General features: G+C 45.2%; 1 protein-coding gene across 1 annotated transcript in view; it reads left to right on the forward strand.

Annotated features, from left to right (window-relative positions):
- The window catches only part of LOC311192992 (unconventional myosin-X-like), a gene marked incomplete at both ends in the record, with an annotated part of 80,265 nt that overhangs the window by 24,574 nt on the left and 36,778 nt on the right, over positions 1 to 18,913 (forward strand). The window contains 10 exons of the mRNA XM_084265685.1: positions 2,483 to 2,629; positions 3,355 to 3,455; positions 5,623 to 5,689; positions 6,215 to 6,307; positions 8,736 to 8,804; positions 9,649 to 9,731; positions 11,075 to 11,183; positions 11,796 to 11,876; positions 12,854 to 12,978; positions 13,747 to 13,861. Of these exons, the coding sequence (XP_084121811.1) occupies positions 2,483 to 2,629; positions 3,355 to 3,455; positions 5,623 to 5,689; positions 6,215 to 6,307; positions 8,736 to 8,804; positions 9,649 to 9,731; positions 11,075 to 11,183; positions 11,796 to 11,876; positions 12,854 to 12,978; positions 13,747 to 13,861 (990 nt within the window). The remainder of the gene's footprint in view (positions 1 to 2,482; positions 2,630 to 3,354; positions 3,456 to 5,622; positions 5,690 to 6,214; positions 6,308 to 8,735; positions 8,805 to 9,648; positions 9,732 to 11,074; positions 11,184 to 11,795; positions 11,877 to 12,853; positions 12,979 to 13,746; positions 13,862 to 18,913) is intronic.

The raw sequence follows: 18,913 nt of genomic DNA on the forward strand, positions 1-18,913 counted from the left end.
TGAACAGTCCAGTTCCTCCAATGTTTCCTTGTAAGTAATTGGCTAAACAACTTCTTCTGTCTCCGTTTTCTGATGTCTTTCAAGAAGTGGGGTGCCTATAACTGGATGCCCTATTCAGGCTGAAGTCTCCACAGTGCTCATTTCCGCAGCATAGTCATTTCTTTTCTTGCTGTTAAAATGCCTGCTAATGTAGCACAAACTAAGCTTTGCCTGTAAGAAATAACTTTCTTTCACAGTCTGTGACCTTTCTTTGCAATGAGATTGTGTGACCGTTATTTTTCAACCTACAGCCTGTAGTAGGTATCTTCAGTATCCAGTACCACCACTCCTCTGCTCAGCTGTCTGTCCTAAATAAGCTACATCTTTCTATATCAGTGCACAAGGATGGATAATGAATAATGCCAAAGATGCTCCATGAGTCCAGAGCATTAGTGCACAATAGGGTTTGCTACAGCCTCCCCAAACAGAGCTTTCCCTGATAGTATAGCTGCCCCCGACACTTGTGCATCTTGGACCCCACACTTTAGAGCTTGGAGCCTGGAGAAGTCTAAGACTGCAAGGGAATTGTTAGAGCAAGTAGATGCTGCTGTTTAGCTGCTGCTTTCACCCGATGAGCCTGTTGCACTGAACAGTGGGCAGTGTGGTTCCAAAGAAGGTTTATTAACATGGTGATGGTAATAGGCGCAATGTAAATGTAAATATAAATGTAAATATAAATATAAATGTTCCTGCCTGAGCCCTCATGTGTGCCCACCTGTTCCCACTCGTTGCAGGAGGAATGTATTGCTAGGGCTGCCAGGCATTTCTCATTGCGTATCGGGCTTGTTGCCCATCTGAGCTTTGACATTTCAGTGGACTGAATGGATGAACTGGCCTGAAGGCAAGCAAAGCTGGGAGGATGAAAGGACCCTTTGAGCCTCTCATTTGAGCCACATTGTGGGGAAAGAGGCTTTGCTTACAGCTGGGTGGGGAGGTCCTGTTCCTGGAAACTGAGTCCAACTTACTGTGCAGCCAGAGATGCTATGGAGGCATGGCCTTGAGGGCAGTCTCAGTCACAACTAACAAGACAGATCTGATGGAGAGAAGAAATAGCTAGAAAAGGCATGTGTGCCCATGCTTCAAAATGTTCTCTTCTGTGGAGAAAGGAGGTTGCTGTGTGTCCTAGGCTTTCAGTTGCTGGACAGGAGATACTACCCAGGAAAGAAAGGAGGAGGAAAACAGTGACATTGGTGGAAAGGAAGATCTTGCAGACTGGCTTTCAAGAGCTTGCTGAGAGGGGCTGGGAGGATTCAGAGGCAGTTGGCAAAGCAGAACAGTAGAAGTCATGCTATTCAGGCTTGCAAAAGTGAAGGGGTGAGGGTGCGTTTAGAAGATCTTTGTCAGGCTGGTCAGGCCTCGTGAAGGAATTACCCTGTGTCACAGGTGGGACAGAGTAAACAACCTGTAATTGATGTAGGTACTGCAGTTTAGTTATGAAATGACAAGGTTATAGCTTTTACTTATAATCTACAGTCTACTGGATTATTTCACATACTTGCTCACTCACCTCTCAGCATTATGTCTGTTAGATGCCAGCTTCCTTTTCCAGCAGGAAGATTGCTGTTTGTCCAGGATGGCCATGCAGAAAGTTTTGTTGGTTTGTATTATGTAGCTCCTTGCAGTTACCAGTCTCGGGAAGTACCAGTCAAGGTCCTTGGGCATACCCTGGCATATGTCTCCACATCTCCATCGTCTTTCCCTACTTCTAGCATCTTTCTTCCAGTCAAGAGCTTTGCTGTCTTTTTTCTGGCTCCTTTTTCTCCTCTCTGGGATCATGTCTTCTTTATGGGAACTCTTATTTTTGGCTTCCTCTTCTTTCCAGAACCCTAAGCCCTGGTTTTCCATTCTAAGTAGTGCAGAAGGAGAGCATGTGATCAGCATCGTGATCTGTGGTTCCATCTCATGTCTCCTTATTAACTGGAGTATTTGGGGCATGCCACTTTTGTTTAGTCCAAGTATTATCAAAACTTGCAACCAGCCCATTCCTGTTAGAGCAGGCTGTTGCTTGAGATCTCAAAAGTTCAATTTCAGACATTCATCCATGCACTCACATACACCCAATTATCTGCTGCTTGTTAGTGATCACAATTTAAGTTAGTTTTTTGGTTGTTTTTTTTCCCACCTCTGACACTTGGTTATGTCATTGTGTGGGATGTTGGGTCCTTGCTCCTGCATTTGTTCCAAAAGATGTCAGGGATTTTGCTGCTTCCTTCAGCCTCTCAAGTTCAGTTACCCAAAGGTCGTACATGGAACATCTGTGTGTGGCCAGGCTGTTGCAAACTTGGATGTTGACTGCACATACAAATACTGCACCATGCACAACCAGGAACAGAGACAGAGACATCTAAAGAGGAGTGGAGAAACCTGAAATCCCACAGAGGTTTGTGGTGGCCTTTATGTTTTCCCTTTCCCCATGACTCATTTTTTCTCTCTGCGTTTACAGGCAGCTGACTCCAGGGACTCCCTCTCAATGGCGCTGTATTCCCAGTGTTTTTCATGGCTCATTAGCAAGATTAATACAAAGATCAAAGGCAAAGAAAACTTTAAGTCTGTGGGCATCCTGGATATCTTTGGCTTCGAGAACTTTCAGGTCAGGATTTTGTCTTTTGCATGGTTGGTTTTGGAGATGTCAGTGCATATAGGAAGGAATTTTGGTGGGTTTATATCCTGTTTGGGTTAATGCAGGGCATTCTGGGAGTTCTCCACTGCCACTTCCATCTAGGAGCAGGAAGGTATGTTTAGCTGCCCATTTCTGCTACCTGTATTGATGTAGGCTGATGTTCACAGTCTGGTTTGTGACACAGAGCCTAAGCAGATGTGCTGTCCTAGGTAATACTGAATTTTCAACTTGTATTCAAATTCAGCATCCAACTCCTACACACTTCTTGTTTGCTTACATCTCTTTCACCTTGTGTTGAGAATCCTGTGTGCTGTGTTTCTGACTGCAGTTGATCAGGGATGTATGTTGAGCAGCCATGTAGTGACTGCTCAGATATTTCACAGAAGAGAAAGCCCAGCAACCTAGCCCTTAGGGAATGTATGTCTTTCTTCCGAAAAAGATGAGGAACATGATTGTCTTTAGCACCCTGTACTACGCTCTAGGGCTACTGAATTAAACTTGCATGACCTACAAGAGCCATTCTCCTAGAGGGCTTACCCATACCGTCCTCCACATGTCCATCAGACACGCCTTGCCTCTGTGCTCTCTGGCTTTATCCCAGGCCTGGCATCCCACCTTCCCCATCGCTGTTGTAGATTCTTCTAGAGCCCAGAGGAAAGAACATTAAGTTTTATAATCTTTGTTTCTTCCCACAGGTGAATCGTTTTGAGCAGTTTAACATTAACTATGCAAATGAGAAGCTCCAGGAATATTTCAACAAACACATCTTCTCCTTGGAGCAGCTGGAGTACAACAGGTGACAAATGGAGGCCATGGCCCCCTGTTGTTTTTATGGGTGGTAGGAGGGAGGACATCATTCCTTCTCTGTGCTGCCCAGTCCCTGTCACGAAGGCAAGAGAGGCAGCTGGGCCTTCGTGCAACCCTGACTCTGGATGTGTCTCCATAAGCACTGCCCACATGCTTTGGCAGCGTAGGTCTCTTGTCTCCAAGCAAAAGCTTTCTCCCTTGCAGTATTTAGAAAGCCCAGATTCCCTTTTGTCTCTCAGCTGAACAGGAAGGTTTTGGGCTTGGCTCCATTAGAACACATGGTTGCTGACCTTTTTACTGACTCCAGTCATGAGCTACCTAAGGTGGTGGTGGTGTTTTGCAGGTGGAATCTTGGTGTGCAAAAAGTAAAGTCCCTGAGCATAGATGGATAGGTATCTGACAGCTCTTGCTGTTCTGGAGATTCCTATGCTATGGAAAGGGCTCTTTTCCTCAGCAAGAAGATGTAAATCAGGCTGTTCCTGAGCTTAAAGAGCATGGGGCCTTCTGCACAGCTATTTCTCTTCTATGGGATTCATACTGGATTGTATTTTGTGAACTACCTGCGATGTTCTAGAGTATTTCTGCTTCTAGAGAAGGCTGCTAGACAAATACTTCAGATCTTGCTCTGAAACAGAAGCCTTTATGTTTTTGAATGAAGCAATTGAATAGGGTCAGTGAGGGCAAATGAGAGCAGCCTTGTAAAGGGAGCTGGTTGAATAGGCAATTCATTAAATTCTAGATTGCAAAACTGCAAGGCTATTTATGCAGTCACTTCTCAGGCCAGTTCCAGCATTGCAGGAAGCTTGTGTTGAGAATGGCATCATGGTGACAAAAGACTTCTTTTCCTGGTGATTATATAGGAGTTTAAGTTCTGTGGCTGAACGTGAAAAGAATGAGAAAATTTTATTATTGACTACTCATCAAGTTATTCTAGGATGATGTGATTAAAGCTCATCTTTCACAGTTATCAGCTCTGCTTCCTCAGGTTTGGGAAGTAGTGCTGTATTTCATCATTCAATTAGACAAGAGGTCTGTGGCACTAGAGACAACTTGATTCATTTGTGATTTGATTTGTTTCAGAAAACTATGCTCCCTTCAATTCTGGAAGGACTTCTAGCTCTTAGAAGGAATGCAAGGGGTCTTTTGTAACAGTGTGTAGCCTCTCTGACATCCGTTGTTGAAAAGTCAGAAACACTGTGAACTGACATTTTTTTTGGTCATTAAGTGGGTAAGATATTCTATTTCCTGTGGGGCATAGATAGTTCTTTCCATTCTTCAGAAATTAGTCCAGTTTGATGCTTCCAACTGTTGCCCACAAGTTTCTGAATGCTTTGAACCTGACAGTATAAAGCCTAGGCTGAATCATTTATAAACAACTTCACTGTCTTCAAAATGTTAGCCTTCCCCCGAAAGGTGCCTGTGCCAGAACATCACTGAGCACCTTCACACACAGCCTGTAGCCTTCCTTGGATTCCTGAGCAAGGGTTTTTCCCAGGCATCTCTGAATTCTGAAAACAGAAACTGTGTGTATTATGGGAGTGTAAGAGGGTGGTAAAGAGGATAAAAACACATTCAGCACAGATCTGCAGAATTTCAAGGGTGATTTTCAAAGCACACTTGGTACACACATCACCTCCCATTATGAAAGATGCAGGGCCACCCTGTAGGTCTCCTGCATGTCAGGCCAAAGCTTATCTGTGTCATCCTCTTCAAAACTCTCCTTGAAAAGTTGGTCCTGTGTCTTCTTCTGGTGGAGCCATGCACTGTGGTTCAATCTCCTGGCAGTTGTGCTTCAGACCTGCTTTCCAAACTGTCCATCATCACCCACCACTTTAGCTGATGCTCATTGTGCCTGGAAGAGCAACTGAGAACAACTACAATTTCTTAGTGCTCGGTGTGGAATTTGTTTGGTGACTGTGAGCATCTGTCTAAATCACTGTGATGGGTAAGGAAAGCTGGCTCCTACTCCCATCTCCTTGTGTTAGCAGGACATTGTGTGTCCTGTTCTTTTTCCTCAGCCCTGTCAAAGCCTAATTCCTGCAAATCATCTTGAGCTCTGGGACAGCTGCCATGCTCAGCTCCTTTTTGTTCTCCTGTACCTCAGGGCACTGGATCTTGCATTTCACATTTTTGTTCTGTTTGTTCTTGATTACCAGGGAAGGGATAAACTGGGAAGCTATTGACTGGATGGATAATGCAGAGTGCCTGGACCTCATCGAGAAGGTGAGCAGTTACCTGTGACACTCCCCAGGGATCACTATGGGGATGGCTGACTGCCTTGAGACCTTCCCTGGGCCTTCCTGGTTTTAAAAACTGATAGCTGCTTAGATCCTCTTCCCATTGTGACGTGGGAAAGTATGAGATGTTTCTAGCCATAGTCCCAGCTCAAGAAAGCACAACTCTGCTCACTGTTGAGAGTAAGCTTCGGGGCAGTGTCATAGTTTTACACAGAGAGCAGTGTTTAAGTAAAACCTTAATGTGATTTTTTTTTTTTTGGTGGGGGGTGGGTGGGTAGGGTGTGTTTTGTTTGTTTGTTTGGGTTTGGTTCTTTTTCATAAATAATCTCCACTTTATGTTCTCCTTGCTGAACATGCTGTCTGGCCAGAATTCGGCTTTCAGCTTGAGGTTTGCTGGGTATAACTAAGGGGTTATTGCTCAGTGTGCTGTCCAGATCTCCAGCTCTTGGCTTGGTGCTGTGCTGTTGGAACTTTCACTGACTGTAAAAGCCTGTTTCTTGTTTGGCTCTAGAAACTGGGTCTACTGGCTTTGGTGAATGAAGAGAGTCGATTCCCCAAAGGCACAGACAACACCCTTCTGGAAAAACTTCACAGCCAGCATATGGTAAGTAAGAAAATAACCCGGCAGGCAAATGATCAGTATGTTAGCCTCATCAGCATTTCCAAACTGAAAGTGAAGGCTTTGTTGATGTAAAATATGTGCTTTGTGCAGGAAGTTTAAAATGCCTTAGGGCCGGACCCGCCAGTGTTTAATAAGGCTGCAAGGAGCAAAAGTAACATGTGAAGAAGCCTGCAAATGGTGTCCTGTGCACATAGAGAGAGGGATCGTGCCTTCCACAGGCTGTGGGCAGAGGAGATTTGAATTCCTTGCATGGGATGGAGGTCAGGTTCTCTTGGTCTGTGACAGGACACGCGGCAGCACCCCAGGCGCAGGATGTGGCCGCGCAGTTTGCATGGGTTTCTCCTGCCAGCTGACTCACAGGAGTCTGCTCCAGAGCACGCCAAATGTCTGTCTCCTGGGGCTGGGGACAGCTTTTGCCTCATGACTTTTAATGAAAGCTCCCTTTTTATTCCTAATTAATTAAATTCTTTCCTCCTCTTATATTCTGGACACAGGGGTAGAACAGCTTTTTCATGCAGGTCAGAAAGTTGTCCTGGGGATGCAGAAACCACAATGAGATCACTGTAGAAATATCTTACCCTGTCTCTGGTACAGCCAACGTGCCCTTCTCCTTAATACCAAATAGACTGAAACCAAAGCAGATTAAATCCTGTAGCATGGACATACAGAGTAATTCACTACTTCAGCAAGGACATTGTTGGCTAATATGTTTCCTAGTCCTCTAATTCAGACTTCATCGTAACCTGAAAACATACAATGTTGTATCCTTTATCTGACATGTTTTTTAATTGGCATAGGTACTGATATTCTTATTTTTCATATTTGCATCTAACTCTGCTAGGAATACTCACGGCTACAAACTTAGCAATGCATTCTGGTTGGCTACTTATATGTAGTTTTGTGGAAATATTTTCTTTCTTTAGGCTTTGGTTTAGTCTGCTGTGGCTTTCCCATGTATTAGAAGTCAGAGTATATGAGAATGCCTGATTTACCTTCTTTATTGTTGGTGGTATTTTTTTAACTTTTAATATATAAATGACAAATATTTTTAATACATCACTTATTTTGAATTTCCTCTCTGAACTGTCTCAACCTCTTCAGTTTGTCTGTGTAAGTAAATGGAAAATGGTGTGCCTAAAAGGAAATACAGTCCCAGTTTCACATTTGAAATGACGGGCCCTGAGCTGATTGCTGCTTTTCAGGAGCAGGATTCAGAGTTTGTGATGGATAGTTCCATGGGAACATCAGCACAGTGATCAGTAGTAATGAGAAACCCAGATCAAGTATTAGAAATTCCTGGTAAAGAAACAGAATTAAATCAGAAAACGCTGTTGTGACACACTATAATCCACGGATCACCTGCACTTCCAAGAGTGTACAGCACTGGGCCCCACCACTCAAGAAGGGGTTATATCAGATCTGGTAGACTACAGGTCTGGGTGAGCTTCAGGGTTATGGAAAACTATGCTGAAGGGACCCTGCATTGTGGAGGAAAGATGACTTTGGGGGAACATGATCAGTTTAAAAGTCACGCAAGACCTAAAGAAGGCAAATGGCACTAATGGGAGCCAGGCTTAAAACCAAGCAGCCATAGTTCCCCGTGCGGCTGGCTGAGAGCTCCCTGGGAAGGGATGCTTTGGGTGAAAGAAGTCTGCATGACCTCACATGTGGAATGGGCAAATATTTCAAAGAGAAAGCCACTTGTGGTTGCTAGTTAGGCAGAACGCATGAAAATAATTGGAGTTTGAGAGAGTAATAAGATTAAAGTATCATTTACATGCCTTGTTCTTACTCTGCCATACATAGCCACTTCTGGGGGCAGAATACTCAGCTGGATGGACTGGTGGTCTCAAGCACTATGGCTGCTCTCACATGGTTGATGGTTTTCGAAGAACAAAGAAAGGAGGGGAAAAAGGAGAGAATAGAACAGCTAATAAGAGAAAGGAAAAGTCAATATTGAAAAAGGGGAAGAGAGGAAAGATGAAATATAGAAGAAGACAGGATGTTGGTATGGTATTGCCTTTGACAAAGAAAAGATGTATAGGTATTCTGCGAAGCTGCCCCCTTCCCTGTGTCCTGATCCCGTGACCTGAACCATGTGGCTGGTGTGGAGCCAGCCTCCTTGGGTGTCAGACACACAAGAATTACCATTTCATCCATGGCATGCCTTCCCAACCTTGATTCCCCAAGCCCTTGCTCACATGAGGAATGCCTCGAAGGGCTGGATTTTTCCATCTTCTTGGAGTAAAGTATTTGTAGCTGCAGGTGACAGCAGTAGATGTGCTCAGGCTCTGCAGCAGCTGGTGTGCTTGCCCATCCAAGCATTGTCATAGTCATGGCAGAGTTCCTGACTGAGCCACTTTATTTTTACACTGGCATTATAGGAAGACCTTTTTTTCTTTCATTTCAGAGCAACCACTACTATGTGAAGCCTCGGGTAACAGACCATCAGTTTGGCATAAAACATTATGCTGGGGAGGTGAGTGTTCATGGTGGATCCATGAGATTCTTGCACTTGGGCTTAAGCTCCTGGATTTTAAATTCCAAAACTCAAGAATATCTCTGAGAGCTGTGTGTTTCTGCACAGGTAGTGCCTCATATCAGAGCACAGGGAGTGTGATAGGCTTAAAATAGCATTCTCCTGTATTGTACTCTCTAGTTTGGATGTTTGTTTTTCTCAAGTAACTTTTGGTTTGGGGGACAAAGTCCTCCTTACTTCTGTTATTTATGTTCTTTCTTGGATGTTCTCAAACAAAGCTCAAAATGAAAGTCACAAGGAAAATTTTACTTTTGGGGAGAAAAAGCTAAATATGTATTGCAAAAAGAAAAAGGTCTTCAAGCCTTCAAGATTAAATGCTGCTCTTTATTGGGAAGAAAAACAGAGCAGATGGAGGTGTGTCAGAGGAGGACACCTGTACACAAAAATGGGCTACCTCCTCCTAGAAGCATATCTGCTGAGCATTAGTGGTTGGAAGATCAGGGCACTGGGTGGCATAGTCAGCATTTCCTGAAGTGAATGGAGTGCCTCACATGGCACAGAGGATTTCCCCCCCCACACACACTGGGAAAAATCTCTGCAGCTGTTTCACTTGGCTCCTGGTTTTGATTTTGTTTTGTTGTTGTTTTTTAATTAATGGATAAAAGCCACTTTTGTGCTGGTTACTGCAGAGCAGTGGAGCTCGTTGGCCCCAAAAGTTGGGATCTGGGCTTGTGCCTGCAGTGTCACCATGTATCTGCGCTGGAGGTCTTGTACCCTGGCACGTCAGTGCAGAAGTGCTTACTGATTGCACTGCGCTGTTCTAGTGGCTGTGTCTGTGTTCCAGGTGCTGTACGATGTGAGAGGCTTCCTGGAGAAGAACAGAGACACCTTCCGAGATGACATTTTAAACATGCTGAAAGACAGCAGGTATGCCCTCCTTCCGCTTGTGAGGAGGCCACGTCTGTTGGGCTGGACTATTACTCATGTAATAACCAGACCAAGGAAAGCAGTTGCTTTTGTCTGAGCGCCAGGCATCATTCTATATCATTCTTTCCTTTGTGCTAAAGTGTCCTGGCAAAAGAAAGGAGAGATGGAGAAGTCCAATAAGGCACAGATTTAATCAGTCTTCTTGTTGTCCCAGTTTTGAAAAGAGCTATAAAAGGATAACAGAAATCCCCCCAGGCAATGCTGATTTTTCTCTTTCCTCTTCTTCATCTTACCTTGCTGTCCCAGCCATGGGAAATTTGCCCTGAGTGAGAGAAGGCTCTTTGCCATGCTGTGAAATGCCAGCCTTTGCAGAGAGGTTGCTTGTTTCCGAGCCTGCTTGTTAGTGGAGAGCTTCTGTCCTTATCCCAAGTCATTCTGAGTCCTCGCTGTGAGACAGGCACAGCCTCTAATAGTATATTGTAGTGCTGCAACACAACCCTAGAAATGAGCTGAACTTGACCTTGAGCAAGGTCTGGAAGACAGAGGTGGGTCCTGGTAGGAGTAAGGTATTTAATAACATTGGTGGTCCTAGAAGTTTTTGAGTAGCAGTTCTCACCACAGGCCATGCATTGCCTTTGGGCTTCAGCCCAATGAGACTGGTTCAGAATTGCATCTCCTCTGAAGCCTGTTACAGAGTTTGCATTGTGAGCGGCCTTGAAACAACCTGTGGGAGCTGAGAGTGTGAGCTGCTCATAGCAGCCTTACGCAGGCAGTGGCATCTGGGGAACATTTGCACAGGGCTTGGTGCCAGGATCATGGTCATCATTGTCCAGCATAATAGAAGGACTCGGGTTTTTTTCAACAATCCAGAAAGGGAAATTCTGCTAGAAGCTGTCATAACAATAAACTGGCATGAGAAGTGCTGGAGAACTTTGTGCCATTTTGTAAGAACCAGCACTGCTGCCTAAGGAGTGGCAAAGCCATGGAAGATTCCTCAGGGCTGACTTACGCTGGAGGTAGCTCTGGAAGTCCTCTGGCCACAGAAGGGCTGGGGGTGCAATTGAAAGAGACAATTGTGGTTGCAGTTGTCACGGGTGCTAGCCAGGAGAGCCGGGGCAGGGGGGATGGGGACAGCACTATCTGGAGTACCTTCCAGGTAGTTTTGCCTGGGGGCATGCAGCTGGAAGGAAGTGCCACGAAGGAAGTGCCACTCTGTGGCACAACAGGAACAACTGTGTGGTATTTCACGCTGGGACAGGGCAGTAGCTGAGAGTGAGAGCCATCTTCTCATGGATGGTGGGTGTCTTGCATCTTCTTTTAAATTTTTTTTAACTCCCTCTTAGGCTGGACTTCATCTATGACCTGTTTGAAAGAGTCTGCAGTCGTTGCAACGATGAGACACTGAAGATGGGCACCCAGAGGCGCAGACCGACTGTCAGTTCCCAGTTCAGGGTAGGATGTTTTCCAAGAGAGCAGCAGGCTTCTGGGGAGGAGCAGATGGGTAAAACAAGGCCTGCAGCCAAGAGGAGTCATGTGTTTTGTGTCCAGCACTGAAAATGTGCAGGAATGCTGTAGCGCTAAAAAAAGACAGTGCCACTGCCCCAAGGATTTCTCTCTGGTGTAAAATGTGAGATGCTAAGACTGAGCAGGGTGGCAGAGGGAAATAATACTTTGCTAAGTGTATGAAGTGCTTGAGGCTCTTTGATCTTTCATGTCAGTTTGGCGTTTCAGCTGTGTCTGTGTCTTTTCAGGCCACGTCTTTTACAAGAGTAGTGGCATTTCCAGTAAAACATTATTGGGGGGACCTTGTAAGTGTGAATCTCAGCCCCTTAGATTGTCTGCGAACCTTCTGTTAGTTGCACAGTTTTAGTTTCTTATATGTGAGATTTGAGAGACTTGTATAAATCACTCAGATTAGCTATACAGCACTGGAAACAAGGGTGGCCATGTGGGTCAAAGGACATGAGGAATGGGAAGGCTGCATGAAGACCCTATTGCATCAAATGTAGCCCCTTTCCCTCCTGTAGTGACTGATCCTTTGGGTTTTGTCTTGCTGCTTTCCAGGATTCTCTCCATTCCCTGATGGCCACGCTTAGTACTTCCAACCCATTCTTCATCCGCTGCATCAAACCAAATGCACAAAAGGCAAGTCTGTCTTCCAGCAAAATGTCTGCGTGAGGCACAGGCCTCCATGAGTGCTCCCCTGCACAGACACCTGGGAGGTGCCTCTGTCATGGTCCAAACTGAGGATAAGAGTAGTTCCCCCTCACCTTCCCTTTTTTCTTCTAGTTGTTGAAATACACCCTCCTCCTGGTAATCAGGTGAATAGATTTCATGCTGAGTATGACATGATAGAGCCATTCTCTTTACGTGCTTACGAAGCCTGGAAGGTGAACCAGGCTTGTGCAGAGCCCAGAGCTGTGGTAGAAGCAGCAGTCACTCCTGTTCCTGGTGCCTGTGGACCATTTGTGCTGGAATGCAGGGCTTGTGTGGTAGGAAGAACCTCGTGCAGATCCCTGGCTCTGAGGTGGAGGAGGTGGACGCTTCATGAGCAAGTCACAGTGCTTAGAGACAGGCTGGTATTGTGAACTGTGATGGGAGGTTGTGCTGCTAACTACATCAGGTGGGCAGCTCCCAACCCATCGTTCTCTTTGTGTGTTTTGAAACGGTGTTCGATGGGGCAGAGGAAAGCCTGCTGGGGTTTCATGCCAGAAGATAATTCTGCAGTTTGGCTCCAGTTTGACTGGAGAGAGACTGCAAAGAGGACTGAGTCAGAGCTCTGCATTTTGTATGTGCTAATGCATTATATCATTGCTTTGCTGCCATGATCTGATTAGGACAGCAGGCTGCAGGCTGTTTTTTTCCAAGATCTGCCCAACTCCCTTTCATCCCTTACTCCACACCATGCAGTGTTATTAGGTTGCTTTCTCCTTGACCCAAACTTCCCCCCTTCACCTGGCATGCCCAAATATGCGGGGTTGGCTTTCTTTGGAGAAATGGATGTACAACCCAGGACTCTTTCTTTGTGCTCAGAGAAACACTCACTGTTCAAGTCGGCACCAAGATTGACGCTCGCTCAGTCTCTCTTCTTGTTTCCTTTTGGATCTGGGATCATTATGTAGGCGCCGAACCTCTTCAACCCAGACGTGGTGCTAAATCAGCTCCGGTACTCGGGGATGCTGGAGACAGTGAAAGTGCGGAGAGCAGGTTTCCCTATCCGCCGCCTGTTCCAGGACTTTCTCAGCAGGTAATTGCTGTTGTTGTACCACATGCTGTAGCAGTCCCAAGGTACGGCCCCATATGTTTTCTCCCTCTATAACTGCTGTTACCGGTATGAATCATTTGTGGGATGTTTTCCTAACTGTGGCCTTATTGCCCTTATCATGGTCTGATTTGTAAATCCTTTTGGAGACTTGCCTTTAGAGTAAAAGTCAGAATGGAAAAATAACCAGATGGTCTGTTTTTATAGCTTTGCCACACATTTCCCTGTGTGATGCTGTGAAGCCCAGCTGGTCACTATATGTAAAAAGAAAATATACTTAAACCCTTTAATCTGGCAGGATGAAGCAAACTTTAATGGACAGTATCGTTGATGATTAATATTGGAATGAGTGATTATTTCTTTTTCTTAGCTGCATCAAAAGGATTTCTTGAAGTCTAAGGCTAGAAGGGCCCATTGAACATTGCTTCCTTTGTCTCTTGGAGCATTAAATGCCACCCCTATGCTGAACAAAATAACTTGTGTCTGATGAAAGCACATGTTTCAGAAGGACAGTTGTTCTTTACTGAAAAATGCTGTTGAGTTTGTATTTTTTTACTGGCACTGTAACAATAATTGCCAGTGTGGTAGGAACAGATAAAGGTTGGGGGGTGGAAATTTCCAAATGGGAAGGCAACCACCAAGAAGGGATGTCACAGAGGAAGAAGGACTAATGGGAGGAGGATCACTAGAGTTAAAAGATTGGGGCAAGGCTACTGTTATACATAATCTCATGAGGTTTTGTTTGATTCTTAGGTACAAGATGCTTGTGAAGGTGCCAAGCTCCTCAGACAACAGCAAAGCAGTGTGTGCAGGCTTTCTTCAGACCTATGACAGCAGCAGGAAGGAATGGCAGTTGGGTAAAACCAAGGTACTTGAGCAGTGTGGGGCAGGGTATGGCTTTGTTCCACCCGCGAGGGGATATGATTGCCTCTGCTGGGATTCACGCCAGTAGGGAGGGCAAAGTAGTGATGATGACCCTTTAAATACATTCCACTGACCTGTAGCATCTCAAATATTTCCCATATTATGTACCTAGAGATGTAGAAGGCTTTTTGATTTTGTCTGAACTCCTTCTCATGGACCAAGGCAGATTGATTTCGTTGTGTGTGATCCAAGGAGAACAAGCATGGGTGTCACTGTACGCCATCGCCGTGCGTGCTGTTAACTCGTGCTGCTTGTGCCAGGTATTTTGCTCTGCTTGGCTAACTGCAGTTCTTGCAGGAGGCAGCGAGCTGCTGCTTGGTACGTATTGAAACTGTGAATCGGTAGCTAGATGACCAGATGTGTGACAGCCTTCTGCTGTGGAAGCTTAGCTGGTGGTCTGTGCAGTTAGCCCAGATGCTAGCATATATTTTCTAAGAAAAGGTATCCAAATGCTTCTCCCCACTTGCATAATTCAGATTTTCCTTCTGTTTTGGTGAATTTTTAACACTTCTCTCTCGCTTGGTATAGTCTGGATTTTTTGGGGGGAGGTGGTGGTGTTTGGTTTGGGGTTTTGGGGGTTTTTTTTCTCCATACATCCAGCTGAAAATGTACCATTATCCTTTATTTAATGGGCAGGAAGCTGGGTGTTTCAGTCTGAACTTTTTCAAGCTTTGAGACAGCTTCAGACAGCAATAGGTGCGAGTGTTGTGAGGTATAGAAACCAGTAGAAATCTGGGAGTGGAAAACTGTCTCTATCACAACTTTCCACATACTCCAGTAAATTTTTCTTCACTATTCCAAGATGGATGGTGTCCAGTACAGGCAGCATTTCTAAGTAGTGGGTATGCAGTCCATATCCAGAGCAGATGGTGATCCATCAAAGCAACTTTTCTTGCAATTTTTGCCCACAAGCCTTCAAAATAATAATAAAAAGAAAGAGAGTATTTCCAGGTTCACAATGGAACTGAAAGCAATTCTAGTGAATGTTCATATTTAATTTGTCCAGGAGATCAGATAATGATATTTGTTGCTTTGAGCAATCAATTCTTAATGACTAGATAAACTATAATGCTTCTTAGAGAGCAAGATATCCCTCTCCTCTTCTTAAAGGAGTGGTAGGAGCCTAGTTGGAAGTCTGGGCTGTGAACTCTGTGTGACAACCAAGAAAAGCACTGGCCATTGCTGTGGGAAGGAGATGTGTTCTAAGACCTTCCTTCACACGCCTCTGCTGACATTCAAGAAAGAAGGTTTTATTACTTAGCTGTGTTTCTGCTCTATGATTAAAGTGTTCCCCATCTTCGCTTTAGGAATCTGATGTCTGATCCCTGCAAACCAGGAACCATTTCAGTCATTCTTGTCCCTAGATAACCCACACTGCTTGGGTGGCTGCCAGTCTCATGGCATTTTAGCCTTAAAGCCTGTATGGAGTGTATGTGTGTTGCAGAGCTGCTTGTGCCTGCAGAGCTTTGGAAAGAGGTGGTTAGAGATGGTAAACGTTGAGCCTGAACTTTCTTCCTAGCAAAACCAGAGATGGAAGATTGCTGGGCTACAGGAAGGGCAGGAAGAAAATGCATGGGAGGACCAAACTCACATGCACATATTTTGTAGAGCATAAAAGGTTATGAGCTAAATAGCTGGAGTCCAGGGACTGCAATAGACTGACAACAAGTAGGAAATCCAGGCTGCTTGGAGCCCCTGGCAGCAATAGGATCCCTCTTCTCTTCAGTCCCCATTGCGCATCCTACAGGACTGAGTCCATCTGTCTCTGTTCACTCACTCCTTGACCTGCACCAACAAATTCTTTTGGAAAAATTTGGTAAATTGTGGCAAACAAAATGTGCTTGTGTTTTACCAAAACACTTGATTTACTCTAACTTGTTTTGAACAATTCTGCCCTGTAAACTAACTCTTGGCTGAAGAGTTCTATGCGCTATATTGGGGAACAGCCGTCGCTCTGCCAGGGCACTGGTCGCTGCCAGGTCTGTATATTGTGGGAAGGAAGAAATGATTAAGGATGGCAGTCTTTCTTTGTATCTATTTCCTTATGACTGAGAAGGAAATTTGAAGGAATTGGGAAGCAGTTGAGCCATCTTTGTTGGTTGTAGAAGTTATTTTGTATTGAGCATGGTTTGAATTAGAGATGTGTGTCCTGGCAGAGGGGAGCAGGGCTATTTAAAGAATTTATCACTCCAAGGCTCTCCTGGCCTGTTCCACCCTTGCTGCCATGCTGAATGTCTGGTCATCCCTTGCCTGCTCCAAGGTGCTGTCACCATTGTCCTGCCGTTTTGTTCTTCAGATGACTTGCTTGACATTCTTTCCTGTGCTCAGAGGGTGGCCAAGCCACTTCATTGCTCCCTTGGAGACCCCTCTTGCAACTTGGCTCTGTGAGAGTGCCTCCAGAAAGCCCAGCCCTAGGACAGCAGATGCCAAGGTGAGGCCATGCAGAGCAGTGGAGCTTCCTGGTAGTTCCTGCCCTGCTGTTGGGTCCTGCCTTTGGATTATAGCATGCTTTGTTCATGTTTTAGCTGGGCCAGGTACCCCAGGCCTGGAATACTTGGGTTGATGAGGAAAAGAACTCTCATTCTCCCAGAGGCTTTCAGGTTAGGGTGAAGTGATGGTACCAACTAAGGGGCACTGTTGGTCATTATCCTGCAGAGGAAGTCCCCTGTGTGTCCTTGCTGCCACAGGTGCAGCTCTAGGTACCCAGACAGTGATTCCCAGGCCTAACCTTGGCGTTAGGAGCAGCTACTGGAAAAGGTGTGACAGACCAAGGGGGATGTTACCTAGGAAGAAGTATAAGGGGTGGGTGAAGAGCAAGACTTATAGAAGGGGGAATACTTCCTCCAAAATGAATGGAAGGATAATTATATCCCTAGCAATTGTTTGGAGGAGGAAGGAAAAGACTCTGTGAATTAGTGGAGGGGATTGTGAAGCTTGGGAAAGGAAATGGAGGAGGAAGGGCAGGATGATCTTTGTGTTTTTCATTAAGAATAGAGCAGCTGCTGTGCTGGCGATTGTCAAATTAATGTTTATAAGAGGTATTAATGTATATAAGACAGGTTTTAGCCGGTGCCATGGTAGAGATGAGGGCTTAGATGCAAACAAGCAGTGTGATGATGGAAGAGCTTGTGCTGAGGTGCTCTTGTCTTCACTGGGGATGTTCTTGGATGGAGTGGAAGCCTCTGTGTTCTTGTCCTCAGTGCACCTGGGCCTTCTCCCACACTTGCCCATACCCACCACACAGATTTCCCAAGGCTGGAATCCTTGCTGTTTGGAAACATCCATTTCCCCATTTCAACTTTCTGTTTTGCAGGGCCTTGTTGAAAGAGGAGGTTTCTGTAGACTATTTGGCATCCAGGTCACGGTGACCCACTTCCTGCTTTCCCAGTGTTGTCCCGAAGAATCATATGATCCCACTTATGTACACATGGGTGCACAAGTAGCTACATTTGTGTCTGCTGATCAACACATAACCTTAACATACTCCCTGTTGCACTGACAGTGCATGCAGGCACTGAGGTTGTGTGAGGAGCTCTGTGGTGTTGCCCTGTGGTTTTAAGCTTGGCCACTACCTAATAGGAGCAGATGTGATAGAAGTAACCATGTATGTTCTGTTTAATCATTCCTTTCTCAGATGAAAGTGATGATGTCATCTTTTCAGAGAGTGACTATGAATTATGACAAAGAAACAGCCACCGTTCAGGTTATTTCCAGAAGACATCAAAATATTTCTGGATTTGAATACAATTTACTCTTTTTAGCTATCTGCAGGAGTATTAAAAAAAAAACAACCCCAAAATATCAGTAGCTCATAACTAGATAATTGTTATGTCAAAGGTATATGGAAAACCCTAAGGGATTAGAGTTGAACCCTGCATGCCTCAAAGTTAGGCTTTCTTCTCTCCTTACTGGCACGGCAAAGTGTGCTTGCTAGCAAAATACTGATGGACTATTTTTGCAATTTGATGAAGATAATGGACTGAGGCTGTTTTGCTGGTTGCATTCTTGAAATGGGTGACTGCTGCTTGGTTCTGGAATGTAATGAGAAGACCAATCCCTGCCTGAAAGAAGTCTTTAAAATATTATTGAGTTGACAGAGGGAGTGGGTGTACAACTTGCAGGGAAGGATGCCAGCCAGCTTCATGGTTGGCAGTAGCTTGATAATGAACCTTCTTTTAAGGCTACCCATAGTTACTTAGTCATTATATACCAGCTCATTTCTCCAGGCCATCTTAATGGAAATGGCTCCCCAGGAGAAATTCCAGTCCAGGGAAGCCGCTGGCAATGGGTGCTAACTGAGGGAGAGGTTTCAGTACATGGTGGCCATTGCAGAGGGGAAAAAGAGCCTAAATAAGTGATGAGGCCAAAAAAAGTGGTGGGAGGGAAGGTATACAGAGACACGAGAGGAGGTAAATGGGGCAGGGGGGAGAGTTTGTGCAGAGCACTGGACTAAATGACTGTTCAAATCTCTGAACATCCTTCCGGCCTCTCAGCATCACCACATGGATCCAACCAATTTGTAAGGAGTTTTCACTGATTGATGTAGTTCTGCAGACGGATGTGTCAGCTCCCAGCCTGTGTTCACGGCAGTGCTTTAACAAGGAGGGCAATGCTTTCCTGGTGCAGTCCCTTCTGCTGCTGGCCCTGGCAGGGATGTAGCCAATGTCAGGCAGCAGGTCACACGGGCACAGCCATATGGCAGTCACTGCTGTGACTGCAGCCTGTATGGACATACCTTAGCCAACTTCAGTCTAGGGCGGGTAATGCTCGCAGTGTACCCACAGCACCGTGGAGCTCTGTGCAGGCTGCAACCCATTTCAAAAAACAAAGCATTTATTTCAGCAATTTGTGCTGAACCCTGGGTTAACATAATGCCAGCCAGCTGATTTAAATAAGCTCAGATATGTCATTGCAATTCCTGTAAACACACCCTTATGTTCCCGAATCTCAGTCCTTTTGTCTCTAAGATAGCACTGGCATCCCTCACCTGAGCAGA

Source organism: Gallinula chloropus (genome assembly GCF_964237585.1).
Source record: "Gallinula chloropus genome assembly, chromosome: 5".
Lineage (NCBI taxonomy): Eukaryota > Metazoa > Chordata > Aves > Gruiformes > Rallidae > Gallinula > Gallinula chloropus.